Below are 27,371 nucleotides of genomic sequence, written 5' to 3'. Positions count from 1 at the left end.
GATGATTCCATCCAGTAAGCATCATAGAGGATAGCCATGCCTGCTGTCAGCTAATGGTTCACACAATCTATTCTGTCTGATCAGTTCAAGTAGCCCAACGACAGGGTGTATCGGGGGCACAATAAAACGCGTCACATATTTATTTGATTCTAAACTGTTGGTGCCAAGTTTCAACAGTCACCAGACATGGCTTTAGTGGGAGTTAGAGCTTCATACCACAGGATTCTTAACCAGATAGAGTTTCTACTACCTGGTAAACTGAGACCCATTTACAACCATCCTGCAGGTAAGGACATGATCAATATTACAGCATCAGGTCCTACTAACCCGGCTGTCTCTGTATCACTCTCCTCATGGTGTCTATTGGTTCATGTCTCCTCCCTGTTGTCTATTGATTAATGTCTAAAAGTCTCCCCATCTTCAGAATACACTTTCTCAATATTTAGAAAATGAGATGCGATAATTTATCACTATCACCTCTGGATGCTTTCTACTCTTCTATTTGGTAAATAAGAGTGATGTTCAATATAGTGGGACTGTGACTGTCACAAAAGAATGAGCAAACTTACAGTAGCAGTGTATTGGGGTTGGTGAATGGACCCCTGGTCACGAGTGACCTCTGACGGGGTCATCGTCAATGGAGCAAACACAGTTTTATTATAGTGGAGTTGGAATTGTTTCAATGTGACACGAGGCGTGTGTAGCTGATTATAACTTTGAGGTTAATGAGGACAAACAGTCTTGATGCTGCCCAGTCTGTCTGTCACATGCAAACTATCTGAACGTTGATGAGCTAGTACACAGGGTTCTTCTTCCAGCCCTGGGGAGATAACAGAGACGGACTGGTCATGGGGCAATTCTGGCAAATGCCAGATGGGCTGGTCCATCTTTAGCCTGGTGGGCCTGTCAAAATTGTGGGTTTTGCCAAAATTATAATTATTTGGCTAATATCTGGGGTCTCAAGGGGAAAAATGGTCATGTGTGTTAGAAATGCTTGGGACGATTTCTGGTCCCAGTCCGTCCCTAGGAGTTAGGGCTGATCTCTGAGCTATAGAAGAGTGGTACACAGAAGGTTGTTCCAAGCAGGGGTTCTCCATTCCGGGTTCATGGGATGTTGATAATATCAAAATAGGTTGGCACCATGATCAAGCAGAGGGAAGTCAGTATGAGATGTAAAAGCACAACACATTAATAACAACTTATAGTTGATAAAACAACCAGTCTGGCTGTCAAATAGACAAGAGAAGGGAAGCATATGAATGGACAATAGGTGTGTAACTAAATGACGTGCATGCCACTACATGCTGGCACTCTTCAATAAATTATCGCACTTGGCAAGTTTTCAATTGGCAAGGCATTGATGTACAGGCAGTGGAAGGAGGACAGAGACAAGCTGAGGGCACGAGAAAGACAACAGGTGGAATTATCTAGGAAGGGATTTAACCAGTCACTTTCAACGTCGCCTCATCTTAAAACGTTTACTACCACGAATCAGGTCGCAAAGTTTAATGCTTGACAACTTCTGTCACTTCACAGAAAGCCTGAGGCCTACTGGTTCAATTGGCATTTCATTTTATTGAGGAATCAACCAACTTTTTGCACAAAACTAAATGTCACATAAATCACTGTAACGTTATGTATTCAACACAACTGTCATTGCTAACCTTATAATAATTCACCTTCATAATTAAACCATGTTTTGTTTCGTCTGTAGGTCCAAAGACAGTTTTCTTCTGGGCACCAGTGTGTAAATGGGTAAGTGTTAAAAGATTTGCAGTGAAGCAGTTTAGAGGGTTCAGAGAGTTTTTAGAGGGTTCGGAGAGTTTTTAGAGGGTTCAGAGAGTTTTTAGAGGGTTCAGAGAGTTTTTAGAGGGTTCAGAGAGTGTTTAGAGGGTTCAGATAGTTTTTAGAGGGTTCAGAGAGTGTTTAGAGGGTTCAGAGAGTTTTTAGAGGGTTCAGAGAGTGTTTAGAGGGTTCTAGAGAGTGTTCAGAGGGTTCAGAGGGCACTGAGAGTGTTTAGAGGGTTTTAGGGGAGTGTTTAGAGGGTTCTAGAGAGTGTTCAGAGGGTTCAGAGAGCACTGAGGTGTTTAGAGGGTTTTAGGGGAGTGTTTAGAGTGTTCTAGAGAGTGTTCAGAGGGTTCAGAGAGCACTGAGGTGTTTAGAGGGTTTTAGGGGAGTGTTTAGAGTGTTCTAGAGAGTGTTTAGAGGGTGTGTTCAGAGGGTTCTAGAGAGTGTTTAGAGGGTTCTAGAGTGTTCAGAGGGTTCTAGAGAGTGTTTAGAGGGTTCTAGAGAGTGTTCAGAGGGTTCTAGAGAGTGTTTAGACGGTTCTAGAGTGTTCAGAGGGTTCTAGAGAGTGTTCAGAGGGTTCTAGAGAGTGTTTAGAGGGTTCTAGAGAGTGTTTAGAGGGTTCTAGAGAGTGTTCAGAGGGTTCTAGAGAGTGTTCAGAGGGTTCTGAGAGTTTAACATTGTGTTCATTGAGCAGACACTCTTATACTGAGTGCATACAGTTTTGTACTGGTCCCTCATGGGAATCGAACCCACAACCGTGGCATTGCAATGGCATGCTCTGTCAACTGAGCCACACGGTAAATTAAGACTGCACAGAGGCAGCATGCAGAAACTCATAAGAAGCAATTGCATGTAAGAGTGGAAATGGGAGTGAATAATAATTCATTGGTAATGCCTCAGATGTCTCCTAGCCGGTACCCCCACATACAACACTGACTAGCCCTGAACTGATTGAGGTCGCTTCTAGAGAATGAAGTCACATTTTATAAGCTCCTGTATTCTGCCTCTGTCTAATCTTAATATTCCATACAGTTAATGTTCCACTCTCTGACCCTCCAAACGGTGTTATATAATGGTCCTGTGATGTAGTACACATATGCATGGTTGTGTGACCCCCCCCCCCCCCCCCCCCCTCTGTCTCTCTCTCTCTCTGTTTCTCTATGTCTCTCTGTCTCTCTCTGTGTCTTTCTACAGGGTCTTGTTTTTGCGGGTCTGGCTGATATGACCCGACCGGCTGATAAACTGAGTCTCTCTCAGTCTGGAGTACTCATGACTACAGGTAATGGAGCAATGAGGACAGAGAGGACAGGAAGTGTGTGTTTGTGTGTGTGTGTTGGGTGTGTGCCTGTGCGTGTGCATGCGTGTGTGCAAGTGTGTGAATGTGTGCGTGCGAGTGTGTACATGCATGTGTGTGTGCGAGTGTGTGCATGAGTGCATGCGAGAGTGTGTATAGCTTGATGACCCTTCAGATGAACAGTTCACTGATAGAATTACTGGCATGGATTCAGACATGATGGCATGGAACTTTCACACCTGCCCCTGCATCATGGGTTTTCCATTGCTGCTTTGTAAAAGCCCCACTGACTGTTAACAAGGACTGTAACGGTATGTCCCTGTGTGATAGCACTGTCCTTAAATTACACAAGATGACCCGTGCCTGTTTGAGACTACTCTATCTCAGACTATTTTCAATTAGAGATGATAATCGTGTTTTGGTCCTGGGATACGGCTAGTTACAAACCACTACCGGACGTTTTCCACAACGTGATGTCATTAGCTGTTGATTTGTGTTAAGGTATGGAGTTAGGTAGTGCACAGGGCATAGTTATACAATCCATTTTCCACTTCCAAACCCATCCCTAGGTGGCAGCAGCAACCGGGTCAGGTGCTGGGCTGTGCTAGCCAGGTGTTACTCTGGGCATCTTTTGGGCAGCCTTTGTATTTTCCTTTCTGTAAATATTTATTTTGGTCACCATCACTTGAACCAACAATAACCTGCTTGGGCTGGCCGACCACCAAGTCTCACCAGAGCTAGCCCTGATCCTGGTCAGATGTCTCCTAGCCGGTACCCCCACATACAACACTGACTAGCCCTGATCCTGGTCAGATGTCTCCTAGCCGGTACCCCCACATAAAACACTGATTATCCCTGATCCTGGTCAGATGTCTCCTAGCCGGTACCCCCACATACAACACTGATTATCCCTGATCCTGGTCAGGTGTCTCCTAGCTGGTACCCCCACATACAACACTGATTATCCCTGATCCTGGTCAGATGTCTCCTAGCCGGTACCCCCATATACAACACTGACTAGCCCTGATCCTGGTCAGATGTCTCCTAGCTGGTACCCCCACATACAACACTGACTAGCCCTGATCCTGGTCAGATGTCTCCTAGCTGGTACCCCCACATAAAACACTGACTAGCTCTGATCTTGGTCAGATGTCTCCTAGCCGGTACCCCCACATACAACACTGACTAGCCCTGATCCTGGTCAGATGTCTCCAAGCCGGTACCCCCACATACAACACTGAATACCCTGATCCTGGTCAGATGTCTCCTAGCCGGTACCCCCACATACAACACTGACTAGCCCTGATCCTGGTCAGATGTCTTCTAGCCGGTACCCCCACATACAACACTGACTAGCCCTGATCCTGGTCAGATGTCTCCTAGCCGGTACCCCCACATGCAACACTGATTATCCCTGATCCTGGTCAGATGTCTCCTAGCCGGTACCCCCACATACAACACTGACTAGCCCTGATCCTGGTCAGAGGTCTCCTAGCCGGTACCCCCACATACAACACTGACTAGCCCTGATCCTGGTCAGATGTCTCCTAGCCGGTACCCCCACATACAACACTGACTAGCCCTGATCCTGGTCAGATGTCTCCTAGCCGGTACCCTCACATAAAACACTGACTAGCCCTGATCCTGGTCAGGTGTCTCGTAGCCAGTACCCCCACATACAACACTGACTAGCCCTGATCCTGGTCAGATGTCTCCTAGCCGGTACCCTCACATACAACACTGACTAGCCCTGATCCTGGTCAGATGTCTCCTAGCCGGTACCCCCACATACAACACTGACTAGCCCTGATCCTGGTCAGATGTCTCCTAGCCGGTACCCTCACATAAAACACTGACTAGCCCTGATCCTGGTCAGGTGTCTCCTAGCCAGTACCCCCACACACAACACAGACTAGCCCTGATCCTGGTCAGATGTCTCCTAGCCGGTACCCCCACATACAACACTGACTAGCCTTGATCCTGGTCAGATGTCTCCTAGCCGGTACCCCCACATACAACACTGACTAGCCCTGATCCTGGTCAGATGTCTCCTAGCCGGTACCCTCACATAAAACACTGACTAGCCCTGATCCTGGTCAGATGTCTCCTAGCCGGTACCCCCACATACAACACTGACTAGCCCTGATCCTGGTCAGATGTCTCCTAGCCGGTACCCCAACATAAAACACTGACTAGCCCTGATCCTGGTCAGATGTCTCCTAGCCGGTACCCCCACATAAAACACTGACTAGCCCTGATCCTGGTCAGATGTCTCCTAGCCGGTACCCCCACGTAAAACACTGACTAGCCCTGATCCTGGTCAGATGTCTCCTAGCCGGTACCGTCACATAAAACACTGACTAGCCCTGATCCTGGTCAGATGTCTCCTAGCCGGTACCCCCACATAAAACACTGACTAGCCCTGATCCTGGTCAGATGTCTCCTAGCCGGTACCCTCACATAAAACACTGACTAGCCCTGATCCTGGTCAGATGTCTCCTAGCCGGTACCCCCACATAAAACACTGACTAGCCCTGATCCTGGTCAGATGTCTCCTAGCCGGTACCCCCACTTAAAACACTGACTAGCCCTGATCCTGGTCAGATGTCTCCTAGCCGGTACCCCCACACAAAACACTGATTATCCCTGATCCTGGTCAGATGTCTCTTAGCCGGTACCCCCACATACAACACTGACTAGCCCTGATCCTGGTCAGATGTCTCCTAGCCGGTACCCCCACATAAAACACTGACTAGCCCTGATCCTGGTCAGATGTCTCCTAGCCGGTACCCTCACATAAAACACTGATTATCCCTGATCCTGGTCAGATGTCTCCTAGCCGGTACCTCCACATACAACACTGATTATCCCTGATCCTGGTCAGATGTCTCCTAGCCGGTACCCCCACATACAACACTGACTAGCCCTGATCCTGGTCAGATGTCTCCTAGCCGGTACCCCCACATACAACACTGATTATCCCTGATCCTGGTCAGATGTCTCCTAGCCGGTACCCCGACATACAACACTGACTAGCCCTGATCCTGGTCAGATGTCTCTTAGCCGGTACCCCCACATACAACACTGACTAGCCCTGATCCTGGTCAGGTGTCTCCTAGCCAGTACCCCCACATACAACACTGATTATCCCTGATCCTGGTCAGGTGTCTCCTAGCCGGTACCCCCACATACAACACTGATTATCCCTGATCCTGGTCAGATGTCTCCTAGTGGGTACCCCCACATACAACACTGATTATCCCTGATCCTGGTCAGGTGTCTCCTAGCCGGTACCCCCACATACAACACTGACTAGCCCTGATCCTGGTCAGATGTCTCCAAGCCGGTACCCTCACATAAAACACTGACTAGCCCTGATCCTGGTCAGATGTCTCCTAGCCGGTACCCCCACATAAAACACTGACTAGCCCTGATCCTGGTCAGATGTCTCCTAGCCGGTACCCCCACTTAAAACACTGACTAGCCCTGATCCTGGTCAGATGTCTCCTAGCCGGTACCCCCACATAAAACACTGATTATCCCTGATCCTGGTCAGATGTCTCTTAGCCGGTACCCCCACATACAACACTGACTAGCCCTGATCCTGGTCAGATGTCTCCTAGCCGGTACCCCCACATACAACACTGACTAGCCCTGATCCTGGTCAGATGTCTCCTAGCCGGTACCCCCACATACAACACTGATTATCCCTGATCCTGGTCAGATGTCTCCTAGCCGGTACCCCGACATACAACACTGACTAGCCCTGATCCTGGTCAGATGTCTCTTAGCCGGTACCCCCACATACAACACTGACTAGCCCTGATCCTGGTCAGGTGTCTCCTAGCCAGTACCCCCACATACAACACTGATTATCCCTGATCCTGGTCAGGTGTCTCCTAGCCGGTACCCCCACATACAACACTGATTATCCCTGATCCTGGTCAGGTGTCTCCTAGCCGGTACCCCCACATACAACACTGATTATCCCTGATCCTGGTCAGGTGTCTCCTAGCCGGTACCCCCACATACAACACTGACTAGCCCTGATCCTGGTCAGATGTCTCCTAGCCGGTACCCTCACATAAAACACTGACTAGCCCTGATCCTGGTCAGATGTCTCCTAGCCGGTACCCCCACATAAAACACTGACTAGCCCTGATCCTGGTCAGATGTCTCCTAGCCGGTACCCCCACTTAAAACACTGACTAGCCCTGATCCTGGTCAGATGTCTCCTAGCCGGTACCCCCACATAAAACACTGATTATCCCTGATCCTGGTCAGATGTCTCTTAGCCGGTACCCCCACATACAACACTGACTAGCCCTGATCCTGGTCAGATGTCTCCTAGCCGGTACCCCCACATACAACACTGACTAGCCCTGAACCTGGTCAGGTGTCTCCTAGCCAGTACCCCCACATACAACACTGATTATCCCTGATCCTGGTCAGATGTCTCCTAGTCGGTACCCCCACATACAACACTGATTATCCCTGATCCTGGTCAGGTGTCTCCTAGCCGGTACCCCCACATACAACACTGATTATCCCTGATCCTGGTCAGGTGTCTCCTAGCCGGTACCCCCACATACAACACTGATTATCCCTGATCCTGGTCAGGTGTCTCCTAGTCGGTACCCCCACATACAACACTGATTATCCCTGATCCTGGTCAGATGTCTCCTAGTTGGTACCCCCACATACAACACTGATTATCCCTGATCCTGGTCAGGTGTCTCCTTGCCGGTACCCCCACATAAAACACTGACTATCCCTGATCCTGGTCAGATGTCTCCTAGCCGGTACCCCCACATACAACACTGATTATCCCTGATCCTGGTCAGATGTCTCGTAGCCGGTACCCCCACATACAACACTGATTATCCCTGATCCTGGTCAGGTGTCTCCTAGCTGGTACCCCCACATACAACACTGATTATCCCTGATCCTGGTCAGATGTCTCCTAGCCGGTACCCCCATATACAACACTGACTAGCCCTGATCCTGGTCAGATGTCTCCTAGCTGGTACCCCCACATACAACACTGACTAGCCCTGATCCTGGTCAGATGTCTCCTAGCTGGTACCCCCACATAAAACACTGACTAGCCCTGATCTTGGTCAGATGTCTCCTAGCCGGTACCCCCACATACAACACTGACTAGCCCTGATCCTGGTTAGATGTCTCCAAGCCGGTACCCCCACATACAACACTGACTAGCCCTGATCCTGGTCAGATGTCTCCTAGCCGGTACCCCCACATACAACACTGACTAGCCCTGATCCTGGTCAGATGTCTTCTAGCCGGTACCCCCACATACAACACTGACTAGCCCTGATCCTGGTCAGATGTCTCCTAGCCGGTACCCCCACATGCAACACTGATTATCCCTGATCCTGGTCAGATGTCTCCTAGCCGGTACCCCCACATACAACACTGATTATCCCTGATCCTGGTCAGATGTCTCCTAGTCGGTACCCCCACATACAACACTGATTATCCCTGATCCTGGTCAGGTGTCTCCTAGCCGGTACCCCCACATACAACACTGATTATCCCTGATCCTGGTCAGGTGTCTCCTAGCCGGTACCCCCACATACAACACTGATTATCCCTGATCCTGGTCAGGTGTCTCCTAGTCGGTACCCCCACATACAACACTGATTATCCCTGATCCTGGTCAGATGTCTCCTATTTGGTACCCCCACATACAACACTGATTATCCCTGATCCTGGTCAGGTGTCTCCTTGCCGGTACCCCCACATAAAACACTGACTATCCCTGATCCTGGTCAGATGTCTCCTAGCCTGTACCCCCACATACAACACTGATTATCCCTGATCCTGGTCAGATGTCTCCTAGCCGGTACCCCCACATACAACACTGATTATCCCTGATCCTGGTCAGGTGTCTCCTAGCTGGTACCCCCACATACAACACTGATTATCCCTGATCCTGGTCAGATGTCTCCTAGCCGGTACCCCCATATACAACACTGACTAGCCCTGATCCTGGTCAGATGTCTCCTAGCTGGTACCCCCACATACAACACTGACTAGCCCTGATCCTGGTCAGATGTCTCCTAGCTGGTACCCCCACATAAAACACTGACTAGCCCTGATCTTGGTCAGATGTCTCCTAGCCGGTACCCCCACATACAACACTGACTAGCCCTGATCCTGGTTAGATGTCTCCAAGCCGGTACCCCATATACAACACTGACTAGCCCTGATCCTGGTCAGGTGTCTCCTAGCCGGTACCCCCACATACAACACTGACTAGCCCTGATCCTGGTCAGATGTCTTCTAGCCGGTACCCCCACATACAACACTGACTAGCCCTGATCCTGGTCAGATGTCTCCTAGCCGGTACCCCCACTTAAAACACTGACTAGCCCTGATCCTGGTCAGATGTCTCCTAGCCGGTACCCCCACATACAACACTGACTAGCCCTGATCCTGGTCAGAGGTCTCCTAGCCGGTACCCCCACATACAACACTGACTAGCCCTGATCCTGGTCAGATGTCTCCTAGCCGGTATCCCCACATACAACACTGACTAGCCCTGATCCTGGTCAGATGTCTCCTAGCCGGTACCCTCACATAAAACACTGACTAGCCCTGATCCTGGTCAGGTGTCTCGTAGCCAGTACCCCCACATACAACACTGACTAGCCCTGATCCTGGTCAGATGTCTCCTAGCCGGTACCCTCACATACAACACTCACTAGCCCTGATCCTGGTCAGATGTCTCCTAGCCGGAACCCTCACATAAAACACTGACTAGCCCTGATCCTGGTCAGGTGTCTCCTAGCCAGTACCCCCACACACAACACTGACTAGCCCTGATCCTGGTCAGATGTCTCCTAGCCGGTACCCCCACATACAACACTGACTAGCCTTGATCCTGGTCAGATGTCTCCTAGCCGGTACCCCCACATACAACACTGACTAGCCCTGATCCTGGTCAGAGGTCTCCTAGCCGGTACCCCCACATACAACACTGACTAGCCCTGATCCTGGTCAGATGTCTCCTAGCCGGTACCCCCACATACAACACTGACTAGCCCTGATCCTGGTCAGATGTCTCCTAGCCGGTACCCTCACATAAAACACTGACTAGCCCTGATCCTGGTCAGGTGTCTCCTAGCCAGTACCCCCACACACAACACTGACTAGCCCTGATCCTGGTCAGATGTCTCCAAGCCGGTACCCCCACATACAATACTGACTAGCCTTGATCCTGGTCAGATGTCTCCTAGCCGGTACCCCCACATACAACACTGACTAGCCCTGATCCTGGTCAGATGTCTCCTAGCCGGTACCCTCACATAAAACACTGACTAGCCCTGATCCTGGTCAGATGTCTCCTAGCCGGTACCCCCACATACAACACTGACTAGCCCTGATCCTGGTCAGATGTCTCCTAGCCGGTACCCCCACATAAAACACTGACTAGCCCTGATCCTGGTCAGATGTCTCCTAGCCGGTACCCTCACATAAAACACTGACTAGCCCTGATCCTGGTCAGATGTCTCCTAGCCGGTACCCCCACATAAAACACTGACTAGCCCTGATCCTGGTCAGATGTCTCCTAGCCGGTACCCTCACATAAAACACTGACTAGCCCTGATCCTGGTCAGATGTCTCCTAGCCGGTACCCTCACATAAAACACTGACTAGCCCTGATCCTGGTCAGATGTCTCCTAGCCGGTACCCCCACTTAAAACACTGACTAGCCCTGATCCTGGTCAGATGTCTCCTAGCCGGTACCCCCACATAAAACACTGATTATCCCTGATCCTGGTCAGATGTCTCTTAGCCGGTACCCCCACATACAACACTGACTAGCCCTGATCCTGGTCAGATGTCTCCTAGCCGGTACCCCCACATAAAACACTGACTAGCCCTGATCCTGGTCAGATGTCTGCTAGCCGGTACCCTCACATAAAACACTGATTATCCCTGATCCTGGTCAGATGTCTCCTAGCCGGTACCCCCACATACAACACTGATTATCCCTGATCCTGGTCAGATGTCTCCTAGTCGGTACCCCCACATACAACACTGATTATCCCTGATCCTGGTCAGGTGTCTCCTAGCCGGTACCCCCACATACAACACTGATTATCCCTGATCCTGGTCAGATGTCTCCTAGCCGGTACCCCCACATACAACACTGATTATCCCTGATCCTGGTCAGATGTCTCCTAGCCGGTACCCCCACATACAACACTGATTATCCCTGATCCTGGTCAGGTGTCTCCTAGCCGGTACCCCCACATACAACACTGATTATCCCTGATCCTGGTCAGGTGTCTCCTAGTCGGTACCCCCACATACAACACTGATTATCCCTGATCCTGGTCAGATGTCTCCTATTTGGTACCCCCACATACAACACTGATTATCCCTGATCCTGGTCAGGTGTCTCCTTGCCGGTACCCCCACATAAAACACTGACTATCCCTGATCCTGGTCAGATGTCTCCTAGCCTGTACCCCCACATACAACACTGATTATCCCTGATCCTGGTCAGATGTCTCCTAGCCGGTACCCCCACATACAACACTGATTATCCCTGATCCTGGTCAGGTGTCTCCTAGCTGGTACCCCCACATACAACACTGATTATCCCTGATCCTGGTCAGATGTCTCCTAGCCGGTACCCCCATATACAACACTGACTAGCCCTGATCCTGGTCAGATGTCTCCTAGCTGGTACCCCCACATACAACACTGACTAGCCCTGATCCTGGTCAGATGTCTCCTAGCTGGTACCCCCACATAAAACACTGACTAGCCCTGATCTTGGTCAGATGTCTCCTAGCCGGTACCCCCACATACAACACTGACTAGCCCTGATCCTGGTTAGATGTCTCCAAGCCGGTACCCCCACATACAACACTGACTAGCCCTGATCCTGGTCAGATGTCTCCTAGCCGGTACCCCCACATACAACACTGACTAGCCCTGATCCTGGTCAGATGTCTTCTAGCCGGTACCCCCACATACAACACTGACTAGCCCTGATCCTGGTCAGATGTCTCCTAGCCGGTACCCCCACATGCAACACTGATTATCCCTGATCCTGGTCAGATGTCTCCTAGCCGGTACCCCCACATACAACACTGATTATCCCTGATCCTGGTCAGATGTCTCCTAGTCGGTACCCCCACATACAACACTGATTATCCCTGATCCTGGTCAGGTGTCTCCTAGCCGGTACCCCCACATACAACACTGATTATCCCTGATCCTGGTCAGGTGTCTCCTAGCCGGTACCCCCACATACAACACTGATTATCCCTGATCCTGGTCAGGTGTCTCCTAGTCGGTACCCCCACATACAACACTGATTATCCCTGATCCTGGTCAGATGTCTCCTATTTGGTACCCCCACATACAACACTGATTATCCCTGATCCTGGTCAGGTGTCTCCTTGCCGGTACCCCCACATAAAACACTGACTATCCCTGATCCTGGTCAGATGTCTCCTAGCCTGTACCCCCACATACAACACTGATTATCCCTGATCCTGGTCAGATGTCTCCTAGCCGGTACCCCCACATACAACACTGATTATCCCTGATCCTGGTCAGGTGTCTCCTAGCTGGTACCCCCACATACAACACTGATTATCCCTGATCCTGGTCAGATGTCTCCTAGCCGGTACCCCCATATACAACACTGACTAGCCCTGATCCTGGTCAGATGTCTCCTAGCTGGTACCCCCACATACAACACTGACTAGCCCTGATCCTGGTCAGATGTCTCCTAGCTGGTACCCCCACATAAAACACTGACTAGCCCTGATCTTGGTCAGATGTCTCCTAGCCGGTACCCCCACATACAACACTGACTAGCCCTGATCCTGGTTAGATGTCTCCAAGCCGGTACCCCCATATACAACACTGACTAGCCCTGATCCTGGTCAGGTGTCTCCTAGCCGGTACCCCCACATACAACACTGACTAGCCCTGATCCTGGTCAGATGTCTTCTAGCCGGTACCCCCACATACAACACTGACTAGCCCTGATCCTGGTCAGATGTCTCCTAGCCGGTACCCCCACTTAAAACACTGACTAGCCCTGATCCTGGTCAGATGTCTCCTAGCCGGTACCCCCACATACAACACTGACTAGCCCTGATCCTGGTCAGAGGTCTCCTAGCCGGTACCCCCACATACAACACTGACTAGCCCTGATCCTGGTCAGATGTCTCCTAGCCGGTATCCCCACATACAACACTGACTAGCCCTGATCCTGGTCAGATGTCTCCTAGCCGGTACCCTCACATAAAACACTGACTAGCCCTGATCCTGGTCAGGTGTCTCGTAGCCAGTACCCCCACATACAACACTGACTAGCCCTGATCCTGGTCAGATGTCTCCTAGCCGGTACCCTCACATACAACACTCACTAGCCCTGATCCTGGTCAGATGTCTCCTAGCCGGAACCCTCACATAAAACACTGACTAGCCCTGATCCTGGTCAGGTGTCTCCTAGCCAGTACCCCCACACACAACACTGACTAGCCCTGATCCTGGTCAGATGTCTCCTAGCCGGTACCCCCACATACAACACTGACTAGCCTTGATCCTGGTCAGATGTCTCCTAGCCGGTACCCCCACATACAACACTGACTAGCCCTGATCCTGGTCTGAGGTCTCCTAGCCGGTACCCCCACATACAACACTGACTAGCCCTGATCCTGGTCAGATGTCTCCTAGCCGGTACCCCCACATACAACACTGACTAGCCCTGATCCTGGTCAGATGTCTTCTAGCCGGTACCCCCACATACAACACTGACTAGCCCTGATCCTGGTCAGATGTCTCCTAGCCGGTACCCCCACATGCAACACTGATTATCCCTGATCCTGGTCAGATGTCTCCTAGCCGGTACCCCCACATACAACACTGATTATCCCTGATCCTGGTCAGATGTCTCCTAGTCGGTACCCCCACATACAACACTGATTATCCCTGATCCTGGTCAGGTGTCTCCTAGCCGGTACCCCCACATACAACACTGATTATCCCTGATCCTGGTCAGGTGTCTCCTAGCCGGTACCCCCACATACAACACTGATTATCCCTGATCCTGGTCAGGTGTCTCCTAGTCGGTACCCCCACATACAACACTGATTATCCCTGATCCTGGTCAGATGTCTCCTATTTGGTACCCCCACATACAACACTGATTATCCCTGATCCTGGTCAGGTGTCTCCTTGCCGGTACCCCCACATAAAACACTGACTATCCCTGATCCTGGTCAGATGTCTCCTAGCCTGTACCCCCACATACAACACTGATTATCCCTGATCCTGGTCAGATGTCTCCTAGCCGGTACCCCCACATACAACACTGATTATCCCTGATCCTGGTCAGGTGTCTCCTAGCTGGTACCCCCACATACAACACTGATTATCCCTGATCCTGGTCAGATGTCTCCTAGCCGGTACCCCCATATACAACACTGACTAGCCCTGATCCTGGTCAGATGTCTCCTAGCTGGTACCCCCACATACAACACTGACTAGCCCTGATCCTGGTCAGATGTCTCCTAGCTGGTACCCCCACATAAAACACTGACTAGCCCTGATCTTGGTCAGATGTCTCCTAGCCGGTACCCCCACATACAACACTGACTAGCCCTGATCCTGGTTAGATGTCTCCAAGCCGGTACCCCCATATACAACACTGACTAGCCCTGATCCTGGTCAGGTGTCTCCTAGCCGGTACCCCCACATACAACACTGACTAGCCCTGATCCTGGTCAGATGTCTTCTAGCCGGTACCCCCACATACAACACTGACTAGCCCTGATCCTGGTCAGATGTCTCCTAGCCGGTACCCCCACTTAAAACACTGACTAGCCCTGATCCTGGTCAGATGTCTCCTAGCCGGTACCCCCACATACAACACTGACTAGCCCTGATCCTGGTCAGAGGTCTCCTAGCCGGTACCCCCACATACAACACTGACTAGCCCTGATCCTGGTCAGATGTCTCCTAGCCGGTATCCCCACATACAACACTGACTAGCCCTGATCCTGGTCAGATGTCTCCTAGCCGGTACCCTCACATAAAACACTGACTAGCCCTGATCCTGGTCAGGTGTCTCGTAGCCAGTACCCCCACATACAACACTGACTAGCCCTGATCCTGGTCAGATGTCTCCTAGCCGGTACCCTCACATACAACACTCACTAGCCCTGATCCTGGTCAGATGTCTCCTAGCCGGAACCCTCACATAAAACACTGACTAGCCCTGATCCTGGTCAGGTGTCTCCTAGCCAGTACCCCCACACACAACACTGACTAGCCCTGATCCTGGTCAGATGTCTCCTAGCCGGTACCCCCACATACAACACTGACTAGCCTTGATCCTGGTCAGATGTCTCCTAGCCGGTACCCCCACATACAACACTGACTAGCCCTGATCCTGGTCTGAGGTCTCCTAGCCGGTACCCCCACATACAACACTGACTAGCCCTGATCCTGGTCAGATGTCTCCTAGCCGGTACCCCCACATACAACACTGACTAGCCCTGATCCTGGTCAGATGTCTCCTAGCCGGTACCCTCACATAAAACACTGACTAGCCCTGATCCTGGTCAGGTGTCTCCTAGCCAGTACCCCCACACACAACACTGACTAGCCCTGATCCTGGTCAGATGTCTCCAAGCCGGTACCCCCACATACAATACTGACTAGCCTTGATCCTGGTCAGATGTCTCCTAGCCGGTACCCCCACATACAACACTGACTAGCCCTGATCCTGGTCAGATGTCTCCTAGCCGGTACCCTCACATAAAACACTGACTAGCCCTGATCCTGGTCAGATGTCTCCTAGCCGGTACCCCCACATACAACACTGACTAGCCCTGATCCTGGTCAGATGTCTCCTAGCCGGTACCCCCACATAAAACACTGACTAGCCCTGATCCTGGTCAGATGTCTCCTAGCCGGTACCCTCACATAAAACACTGACTAGCCCTGATCCTGGTCAGATGTCTCCTAGCCGGTACCCCCACATAAAACACTGACTAGCCCTGATCCTGGTCAGATGTCTCCTAGCCGGTACCCTCACATAAAACACTGACTAGCCCTGATCCTGGTCAGATGTCTCCTAGCCGGTACCCTCACATAAAACACTGACTAGCCCTGATCCTGGTCAGATGTCTCCTAGCCGGTACCCCCACTTAAAACACTGACTAGCCCTGATCCTGGTCAGATGTCTCCTAAACGGTACCCCCACATAAAACACTGATTATCCCTGATCCTGGTCAGATGTTTCTTAGCCGGTACCCCCACATACAACACTGACTAGCCCTGATCCTGGTCAGATGTCTCCTAGCCGGTACCCCCACATAAAACACTGACTAGCCCTGATCCTGGTCAGATGTCTGCTAGCCGGTACCCTCACATAAAACACTGATTATCCCTGATCCTGGTCAGATGTCTCCTAGCCGGTACCCCCACATACAACACTGATTATCCCTGATCCTGGTCAGATGTCTCCTAGTCGGTACCCCCACATACAACACTGATTATCCCTGATCCTGGTCAGGTGTCTCCTAGCCGGTACCCCCACATACAACACTGATTATCCCTGATCCTGGTCAGGTGTCTCCTAGCCGGTACCCCCACATACAACACTGATTATCCCTGATCCTGGTCAGGTGTCTCCTAGTCGGTACCCCCACATACAACACTGATTATCCCTGATCCTGGTCAGATGTCTCCTAGTCGGTACCCCCACATACAACACTGATTATCCCTGATCCTGGTCAGGTGTCTCCAAGCCGGTACCCCCACATACAACACTGACTAGTCCTGATCCTGGTCAGATGTCTCCTAGCCGGTACCCCCACATACAACACTGACTAGCCCTGATCCTGGTCAGATGTCTTCTAGCCGGTACCCCCACATACAACACTGACTAGCCCTGATCCTGGTCAGATGTCTCCTAGCCGGTACCCCCACATACAACACTGATTATCCCTTATCCTGGTCAGGTGTCTCCTAGCCGGTACCCCCACATACAACACTGACTAGCCCTGATCCTGGTCAGATGTCTCCTAGCCGGTACCCTCACATAAAACACTGACTAGCCCTGATCCTGGTCAGATGTCTCCTAGCCGGTACCCCCACATAAAACACTGACTAGCCCTGATCCTGGTCAGATGTCTCCTAGCCGGTACCCCCACTTAAAACACTGACTAGCCCTGATCCTGGTCAGATGTCTCCTAGCCGGTACCCCCACATAAAACACTGATTATCCCTGATCCTGGTCAGATGTCTCTTAGCCGGTACCCCCACATACAACACTGACTAGCCCTGATCCTGGTCAGATGTCTCCTAGCCGGTACCCCCACATACAACACTGACTAGCCCTGAACCTGGTCAGGTGTCTCCTAGCCAGTACCCCCACATACAACACTGATTATCCCTGATCCTGGTCAGATGTCTCCTAGTCGGTACCCCCACATACAACACTGATTATCCCTGATCCTGGTCAGGTGTCTCCTAGCCGGTACCCCCACATACAACACTGATTATCCCTGATCCTGGTCAGGTGTCTCCTAGCCGGTACCCCCACATACAACACTGATTATCCCTGATCCTGGTCAGGTGTCTCCTAGTCGGTACCCCCACATACAACACTGATTATCCCTGATCCTGGTCAGATGTCTCCTAGTTGGTACCCCCACATACAACACTGATTATCCCTGATCCTGGTCAGGTGTCTCCTTGCCGGTACCCCCACATAAAACACTGACTATCCCTGATCCTGGTCAGATGTCTCCTAGCCGGTACCCCCACATAAAACACTGATTATCCCTGATCCTGGTCAGATGTCTCCTAGCCGGTACCCCCACATACAACACTGATTATCCCTGATCCTGGTCAGGTGTCTCCTAGCTGGTACCCCCACATACAACACTGATTATCCCTGATCCTGGTCAGATGTCTCCTAGCCGGTACCCCCATATACAACACTGACTAGCCCTGATCCTGGTCAGATGTCTCCTAGCTGGTACCCCCACATACAACACTGACTAGCCCTGATCCTGGTCAGATGTCTCCTAGCTGGTACCCCCACATAAAACACTGACTAGCCCTGATCTTGGTCAGATGTCTCCTAGCCGGTACCCCCACATACAACACTGACTAGCCCTGATCCTGGTTAGATGTCTCCAAGCCGGTACCCCCACATACAACACTGACTAGCCCTGATCCTGGTCAGATGTCTCCTAGCCGGTACCCCCACATACAACACTGACTAGCCCTGATCCTGGTCAGATGTCTTCTAGCCGGTACCCCCACATACAACACTGACTAGCCCTGATCCTGGTCAGATGTCTCCTAGCCGGTACCCCCACATGCAACACTGATTATCCCTGATCCTGGTCAGATGTCTCCTAGCCGGTACCCCCACATACAACACTGATTATCCCTGATCCTGGTTAGATGTCTCCTAGTCGGTACCCCCACATACAACACTGATTATCCCTGATCCTGGTCAGGTGTCTCCTAGCCGGTACCCCCACATACAACACTTATTATCCCTGATCCTGGTCAGGTGTCTCCTAGCCGGTACCCCCACATACAACACTGATTATCCCTGATCCTGGTCAGGTGTCTCCTAGTCGGTACCCCCACATACAACACTGATTATCCCTGATCCTGGTCAGATGTCTCCTATTTGGTACCCCCACATACAACACTGATTATCCCTGATCCTGGTCAGGTGTCTCCTTGCCGGTACCCCCACATAAAACACTGACTATCCCTGATCCTGGTCAGATGTCTCCTAGTCGGTACCCCCACATACAACACTGATTATCCCTGATCCTGGTCAGGTGTCTCCTAGCCGGTACCCCCACATACAACACTGATTATCCCTGATCCTGGTCAGGTGTCTCCTAGCCGGTACCCCCACATACAACACTGATTATCCCTGATCCTGGTCAGGTGTCTCCTAGTCGGTACCCCCACATACAACACTGATTATCCCTGATCCTGGTCAGATGTCTCCTAGTTGGTACCCCCACATACAACACTGATTATCCCTGATCCTGGTCAGGTGTCTCCTTGCCGGTACCCCCACATAAAACACTGACTATCCCTGATCCTGGTCAGATGTCTCCTAGCCGGTACCCCCACATACAACACTGATTATCCCTGATCCTGGTCAGATGTCTCCTAGCCGGTACCCCCACATACAACACTGATTATCCCTGATCCTGGTCAGGTGTCTCCTAGCTGGTACCCCCACATACAACACTGATTATCCCTGATCCTGGTCAGATGTCTCCTAGCCGGTACCCCCATATACAACACTGACTAGCCCTGATCCTGGTCAGATGTCTCCTAGCTGGTACCCCCACATACAACACTGACTAGCCCTGATCCTGGTCAGATGTCTCCTAGCTGGTACCCCCACATAAAACACTGACTAGCCCTGATCTTGGTCAGATGTCTCCTAGCCGGTACCCCCACATACAACACTGACTAGCCCTGATCCTGGTTAGATGTCTCCAAGCCGGTACCCCCACATACAACACTGACTAGCCCTGATCCTGGTCAGATGTCTCCTAGCCGGTACCCCCACATACAACACTGACTAGCCCTGATCCTGGTCAGATGTCTTCTAGCCGGTACCCCCACATACAACACTGACTAGCCCTGATCCTGGTCAGATGTCTCCTAGCCGGTACCCCCACATGCAACACTGATTATCCCTGATCCTGGTCAGATGTCTCCTAGCCGGTACCCCCACATACAACACTGATTATCCCTGATCCTGGTTAGATGTCTCCTAGTCGGTACCCCCACATACAACACTGATTATCCCTGATCCTGGTCAGGTGTCTCCTAGCCGGTACCCCCACATACAACACTTATTATCCCTGATCCTGGTCAGGTGTCTCCTAGCCGGTACCCCCACATACAACACTGATTATCCCTGATCCTGGTCAGGTGTCTCCTAGTCGGTACCCCCACATACAACACTGATTATCCCTGATCCTGGTCAGATGTCTCCTATTTGGTACCCCCACATACAACACTGATTATCCCTGATCCTGGTCAGGTGTCTCCTTGCCGGTACCCCCACATAAAACACTGACTATCCCTGATCCTGGTCAGATGTCTCCTAGCCGGTACCCCCACATACAACACTGATTATCCCTGATCCTGGTCAGATGTCTCCTAGCCGGTACCCCCACATACAACACTGATTATCCCTGATCCTGGTCAGGTGTCTCCTAGCTGGTGCCCCCACATACAACACTGATTATCCCTGATCCTGGTCAGATGTCTCCTAGCCGGTACCCCCATATACAACACTGACTAGCCCTGATCCTGGTCAGATGTCTCCTAGCTGGTACCCCCACATACAACACTGACTAGCCCTGATCCTGGTCAGATGTCTCCTAGCTGGTACCCCCACATAAAACACTGACTAGCCCTGATCTTGGTCAGATGTCTCCTAGACGGTACCCCCACATACAACACTGACTAGCCCTGATCCTGGTTAGATGTCTCCAAGCCGGTACCCCCACATACAACACTGACTAGCCCTAATCCTGGTCAGATGTCTCCTAGCCGGTACCCCCACATACAACACTGACTAGCCCTGATCCTGGTCAGATGTCTTCTAGCCGGTACCCCCACATACAACACTGACTAGCCCTGATCCTGGTCAGATGTCTCCTAGCCGGTACCCCCACTTAAAACACTGACTAGCCCTGATCCTGGTCAGATGTCTCCTAGCCGGTACCCCCACATACAACACTGACTAGCCCTGATCCTGGTCAGAGGTCTCCTAGCCGGTACCCCCACATACAACACTGACTAGCCCTGATCCTGGTCAGATGTCTCCTAGCCGGTATCCCCACATACAACACTGACTAGCCCTGATCCTGGTCAGATGTCTCCTAGCCGGTACCCTCACATAAAACACTGACTAGCCCTGATCCTGGTCAGGTGTCTCGTAGCCAGTACCCCCACATACAACACTGACTAGCCCTGATCCTGGTCAGATGTCTCCTAGCCGGTACCCTCACATACAACACTCACTAGCCCTGATCCTGGTCAGATGTCTCCTAGCCGGAACCCTCACATAAAACACTGACTAGCCCTGATCCTGGTCAGGTGTCTCCTAGCCAGTACCCCCACACACAACACTGACTAGCCCTGATCCTGGTCAGATGTCTCCTAGCCGGTACCCCCACATACAACACTGACTAGCCTTGATCCTGGTCAGATGTCTCCTAGCCGGTACCCCCACATACAACACTGACTAGCCCTGATCCTGGTCAGAGGTCTCCTAGCCGGTACCCCCACATACAACACTGACTAGCCCTGATCCTGGTCAGATGTCTCCTAGCCGGTACCCCCACATACAACACTGACTAGCCCTGATCCTGGTCAGATGTCTCCTAGCCGGTACCCTCACATAAAACACTGACTAGCCCTGATCCTGGTCAGGTGTCTCCTAGCCAGTACCCCCACGTACAACACTGACTAGCCCTGATCCTGGTCAGATGTCTCCAAGCCGGTACCCCCACATACAATACTGACTAGCCTTGATCCTGGTCAGATGTCTCCTAGCCGGTACCCCCACATACAACACTGACTAGCCCTGATCCTGGTCAGATGTCTCCTAGCCGGTACCCTCACATAAAACACTGACTAGCCCTGATCCTGGTCAGATGTCTCCTAGCCGGTACCCCCACATACAACACTGACTAGCCCTGATCCTGGTCAGATGTCTCCTAGCCGGTACCCCAACATAAAACACTGACTAGCCCTGATCCTGGTCAGATGTCTCCTAGCCGGTACCCCCACATAAAACACTGACTAGCCCTGATCCTGGTCAGATGTCTCCTAGCCGGTACCCCCACATAAAACACTGACTAGCCCTGATCCTGGTCAGATGTCTCCTAGACGGTACCCTCACATAAAACACTGACTAGCCCTGATCCTGGTCAGATGTCTCCTAGCCGGTACCCCCACATAAAACACTGACTAGCCCTGATCCTGGTCAGATGTCTCCTAGCCGGTACCCTCACATAAAACACTGACTAGCCCTGATCCTGGTCAGATGTCTCCTAGCCGGTACCCTCACATAAAACACTGACTAGCCCTGATCCTGGTCAGATGTCTCCTAGCCGGTACCCCCACTTAAAACACTGACTAGCCCTGATCCTGGTCAGATGTCTCCTAGCCGGTACCCCCACATGCAACACTGATTATCCCTGATCCTGGTCAGATGTCTCCTAGCCGGTACCCCCACATACAACACTGACTATCCCTGATCCTGGTCAGAGGTCTCCTAGCCGGTACCCCCACATACAACACTGACTAGCCCTGATCCTGGTCAGATGTCTCCTAGCCGGTACCCCCACATACAACACTGACTAGCCCTGATCCTGGTCAGATGTCTCCTAGCCGGTACCCTCACATAAAACACTGACTAGCCCTGATCCTGGTCAGGTGTCTCGTAGCCAGTACCCCCACATACAACACTGACTAGCCCTGATCCTGGTCAGATGTCTCCTAGCCGGTACCCTCACATACAACACTCACTAGCCCTGATCCTGGTCAGATGTCTCCTAGCCGGTACCCTCACATAAAACACTGACTAGCCCTGATCCTGGTCAGGTGTCTCCTAGCCAGTACCCCCACACACAACACTGACTAGCCCTGATCCTGGTCAGATGTCTCCTAGTCGGTACCCCCACATACAACACTGACTAGCCTTGATCCTGGTCAGATGTCTCCTAGCCGGTACCCCCACATACAACACTGACTAGCCCTGATCCTGGTCAGATGTCTCCTAGCCGGTACCCCCACATAAAACACTGACTAGCCCTGATCCTGGTCAGATGTCTCCTAGCCGGTACCCTCACATAAAACACTGATTATCCCTGATCCTGGTCAGATGTCTCCTAGCCGGTACCTCCACATACAACACTGATTATCCCTGATCCTGGTCAGATGTCTCCTAGCCGGTACCCCCACATACAACACTGACTAGCCCTGATCCTGGTCAGATGTCTCCTAGCCGGTACCCCCACATACAACACTGATTATCCCTGATCCTGGTCAGGTGTCTCCTAGCCGGTACCCCGACATACAACACTGACTAGCCCTGATCCTGGTCAGATGTCTCTTAGCCGGTACACCCACATACAACACTGACTAGCCCTGATCCTGGTCAGGTGTCTCCTAGCCAGTACCCCCACATACAACACTGATTATCCCTGATCCTGGTCAGGTGTCTCCTAGCCGGTACCCCCACATACAACACTGATTATCCCTGATCCTGGTCAGGTGTCTCCTAGTCGGTACCCCCACATACAACACTGATTATCCCTGATCCTGGTCAGGTGTCTCCTAGCCGGTACCCCCACATACAACACTGATTATCCCTGATCCTGGTCAGATGTCTCCTAGCCGGTACCCTCACATAAAACACTGACTAGCCCTGATCCTGGTCAGATGTCTCCTAGCCGGTACCCCCACTTAAAACACTGACTAGCCCTGATCCTGGTCAGATGTCTCCTAGCCGGTACCCCCACATAAAACACTGATTATCCCTGATCCTGGTCAGATGTCTCTTAGCCGGTACCCCCACATACAACACTGATTATCCCTGATCCTGGTCAGGTGTCTCCTAGTCGGTACCCCCACATACAACACTGATTATCCCTGATCCTGGTCAGATGTCTCCTAGTCGGTACCCCCACATACAACACTGATTATCCCTGATCCTGGTCAGATGTCTCCTTGCCGGTACCCCCACATAAAACACTGACTATCCCTGATCCTGGTCAGATGTCTCCTAGCCGGTACCCTCACATAAAACACTGACTAGCCCTGATCCTGGTCAGATGTCTCCTAGCCGGTACCCCCACATAAAACACTGACTAGCCCTGATCCTGGTCAGATGTCTCCTAGCCGGTACCCCCACTTAAAACACTGACTAGCCCTGATCCTGGTCAGATGTCTCCTAGCCGGTACCCCCACATAAAACACTGACATACTCTTAGCCCTCGAAATTATGAAAAAAGTAGGAAAAGCAAATATTGGATTTTGATACGCATTATGCAACAGTAACACATTTCTGAAGCAGAAACAACATTCAGATGCTCCAACTTTACCTGTCCCTTTACCTGTCCTTTTACCTGTCGCTTTACATGTCCCTTTACCTGTCCCTTTACCTGTAATTTTACCTGTCCCTTTACCTGTCCTTTTACCTGTCCCTTTACCTGTCATTTTACCTGTCATTTTACCTGTCCCTCTACCTGTCCCTTTACCTGTCCCTTTACCTGTCCTTTTACCTGTCCCTTTACCTGTCCCTTTACCTGTCTCTCCACTATTTTACAGGTGTTATTTGGTCCAGATGGTCCCTGGTCATCATTCCCAAGAATTGGTTTCTGTTTTGTTGCAACTGTTTTCTTGGTGCGTCAGGAGCCACCCAACTCTTTAGAATCTGGATGTGAGTGGAACAGACAGTTAGATACAGAGCTACACACCAACTTGTGCCCTATTCAATCAAACCATATTAGAGGGGAAAATCATAATAATTTGTCAGTGTACTGTATGTCAGTCATTGTCTGACAACAGGCTTGTTAAATACACAGTACCTCTCTGAAGGGCAAAGTGTGCTTTGTCACACATTTATGACAGCTTGTGACATTGTCCTTGGGCTTTGCCTTCTTTGTTGTGGTTTAAACCAGGCACATTACATGCCAAGCCTTCTGCCCTTGTGTTTTTCCTGTCAACTGAGTGATATAACCACAGAGATAAATGTAGATCCTGTTCTGCCTCTATGGATACAACACTGAATAAGTCTGTGGTGTCTACTGCTTTGGAAAGCGCATTTGTCAGAATTAGCTAACCGGCCCTAAAAGTTGTATTTGTTTCTGTGTGATCACTAGACTACAGTCCATATCATACAATCTGTTACTCTATAACTACTTGTCTTTCATTTGGTTACACTTTAAAATCAGAGATACGGATACTTTTATAAAGTCCACCAGGGTCTCTTCCTGAATGTAAAGGATAGCATGCCTGCCAACTTGTCTTTGCTCTCAAATCAAATCAATTTGTTTTATTTGTCACATACACATGGTTAGCAGATGTTAATGTGAGTGTAGCGAAATGCTTGTGCTTCTAGTTCCGACAATGCAGTAATAACCAACGAGTAATCTAGCTAACAATCCCAAAACTACTACCTTATACACACAAGTGTAAAGGGATAAAGAATATGTACATAATGTACATAATATGTACATAAAGATACATGAATGAGTGATGGTACAGAGCGGCATAGGCAAGATGCAGTAGATGGTATCGAGTACAGTATATACATATGAGATGAGTATTTAAACAAAGTGGCATAGGTCTCTGTTTGAACCTTTATTTTGGTTTGTTAAGGTCGGAGGTCAACCCTGTCCCTCTGTGTTTCTAGGTACCAACAGGAAGTAAAGAAGCAACAAGAAGCAGAGGCTGCTGAACTAAAAATAAAGCAGTTAGCAGAAGCCCATCCATTGTTGGATTATTTAGAACTAGCGACACTAACTAACTAGTGGATCTGATTAACTTGATTAAATGCAATTTCATCTTTGAGGACTTCAACGACCACAGAATCGTCCGACTCAATAACACCCGTCCCTCTGCAAAGCACAATTCATGCTGTTAATTAATAAGTATGAGGTGATGATGTGAGGATGACAGCATGTCTGCGTGAGGATGATGGTAAAATATTAGTAAAAGGTAAGATTAGGCAAAGAAACACACACATTTACAAATTCACACAACACTTTAAAGATGGTGAATGTTTGAGACTGATGATGGTTAATGTTGTATTTTTCAACACTAACACTTTGTTTTAGTCTTTTACCTCTTTGTCTGATTTTAGGACGTTGTGGTATGTATATATTTATTGAAAATAAATTCTACATTTGGGATAAAACTGTTCCTGACTTGAAGAAACCCTTCTCATGTGCATGAGGTTATTAATGGCCAACTTGATCATAAGCTAAGTTAAAAGATAAGCGTGGCCTCTTCAGTTTATTGTTTACATTGTGTCTTTGCCATGTACAGTCCACATCACATGTGAGGCGCATTCAGTAAGACACAACGTTTTGGAACGTTCAGATAGAAATATGTAATATTGAACAAACATGCCTCTCTGGCATGTAGACAACAGTTGGCAATTTAACGTGGCCCTGTTTTCTAGGAATTGCAAAATGGGGTGGGCTCATAGTGTGGGCTAACTCTCTCTACCAATGGCAGTGGGTTTGGGGCGGGGTTTATATTTCGGTACCGCCCCTCAGGTGACACTCCTACATAATAGACGGGTAGATGAGCCTGCTTTCTGCCAATGGTTCATACAGGCTATTCTGTATTCTAGTTACTATAGACAATCAATGACAGGGTGTACTAGAGCCACAATACAGCACATACTATTTATTTATTTTGAACTGTCGGTACCAAGTTCAACAAAAGTAGGAAATAAAACTCCAGTCTCCAGACATGGCTTTAGTGGGAGTTAGAGCTTCATACCACAGGATTCTTAACAAGATCGAGCTCAAACTACCTGCTAAACTGAGACCTTTCTACAACCATCCAGCAGGTAAGGACATCATTATTATCAGGCTCACCTCAACATGACAGATCTGCATCACTTCCACTGTTCTCACCATCTTACAGTACAGACACTATACTGTATACTCTGATACACGGTACCCCCACATACAACACTGACTAGCCCTGATCCTGGTCAGATGTCTCCTAGCCGGTACCCCCACATAAAACACTGACTAGCCCTGATCCTGGTCAGATGTCTCCTAGCCGGTACCCTCACATAAAACACTGATTATCCCTGATCCTGGTCAGATGTCTCCTAGCCGGTACCTCCACATACAACACTGATTATCCCTGATCCTGGTCAGATGTCTCCTAGCCGGTACCCCCACATACAACACTGACTAGCCCTGATCCTGGTCAGATGTCTCCTAGCCGGTACCCCCACATACAACACTGATTATCCCTGATCCTGGTCAGATGTCTCTTAGCCGGTACCCCCACATACAACACTGACTAGCCCTGATCCTGGTCAGGTGTCTCCTAGCCAGTACCCCCACATACAACACTGATTATCCCTGATCCTGGTCAGGTGTCTCCTAGCCGGTACCCCCACATAAAACACTGACTAGCCCTGATCCTGGTCAGATGTCTCCTAGCCGGTACCCCCACA

The 27,371-nt window shown here is 50.4% G+C and overlaps 1 protein-coding gene across 1 annotated transcript; it reads left to right on the top strand.

Annotated features, from left to right (window-relative positions):
* Positions 1 to 22: 22 nt before the first annotated feature.
* On the top strand, positions 23 to 26,087 carry LOC110497054 (mitochondrial pyruvate carrier 2-like). Its single transcript, XM_036982285.1, has 5 exons — positions 23 to 286; positions 1,715 to 1,755; positions 2,983 to 3,067; positions 24,494 to 24,605; positions 25,581 to 26,087. Exons 1-5 carry the CDS (start codon positions 187 to 189, stop codon positions 25,696 to 25,698), a joined length of 456 nt encoding a protein of 151 aa, XP_036838180.1. The 5' UTR covers positions 23 to 186; the 3' UTR covers positions 25,699 to 26,087.
* The last annotated feature ends 1,284 nt before the right edge of the window (positions 26,088 to 27,371 follow it).

This window comes from Oncorhynchus mykiss, chromosome 7 (assembly GCF_013265735.2).
Source record: "Oncorhynchus mykiss isolate Arlee chromosome 7, USDA_OmykA_1.1, whole genome shotgun sequence".
Taxonomy (NCBI): domain Eukaryota; kingdom Metazoa; phylum Chordata; class Actinopteri; order Salmoniformes; family Salmonidae; genus Oncorhynchus; species Oncorhynchus mykiss.
The sequence above is the reverse complement of the archived record's forward strand: the minus strand, read 5'-3'. Positions and strand labels throughout refer to the sequence as shown.

What these genes read in the sequence shown, in the direction of transcription:
- LOC110497054 (XM_036982285.1), top strand. Translation starts at nt 187, where the DNA reads ATGGCTTTAGTGGGAGTTAGAGCTTCATACCACAGGATTCTTAACCAG. An exon ending in CATTTACAACCATCCTGCAG is followed by an intron (nt 287 to 1,714) that starts GTAAGGACATGA and finishes TTTCGTCTGTAG; the next exon opens with GTCCAAAGACAGTTTTCTTC. An exon ending in CAACTCTTTAGAATCTGGAT is followed by an intron (nt 24,606 to 25,580) that starts GTGAGTGGAACA and finishes CTGTGTTTCTAG; the next exon opens with GTACCAACAGGAAGTAAAGA.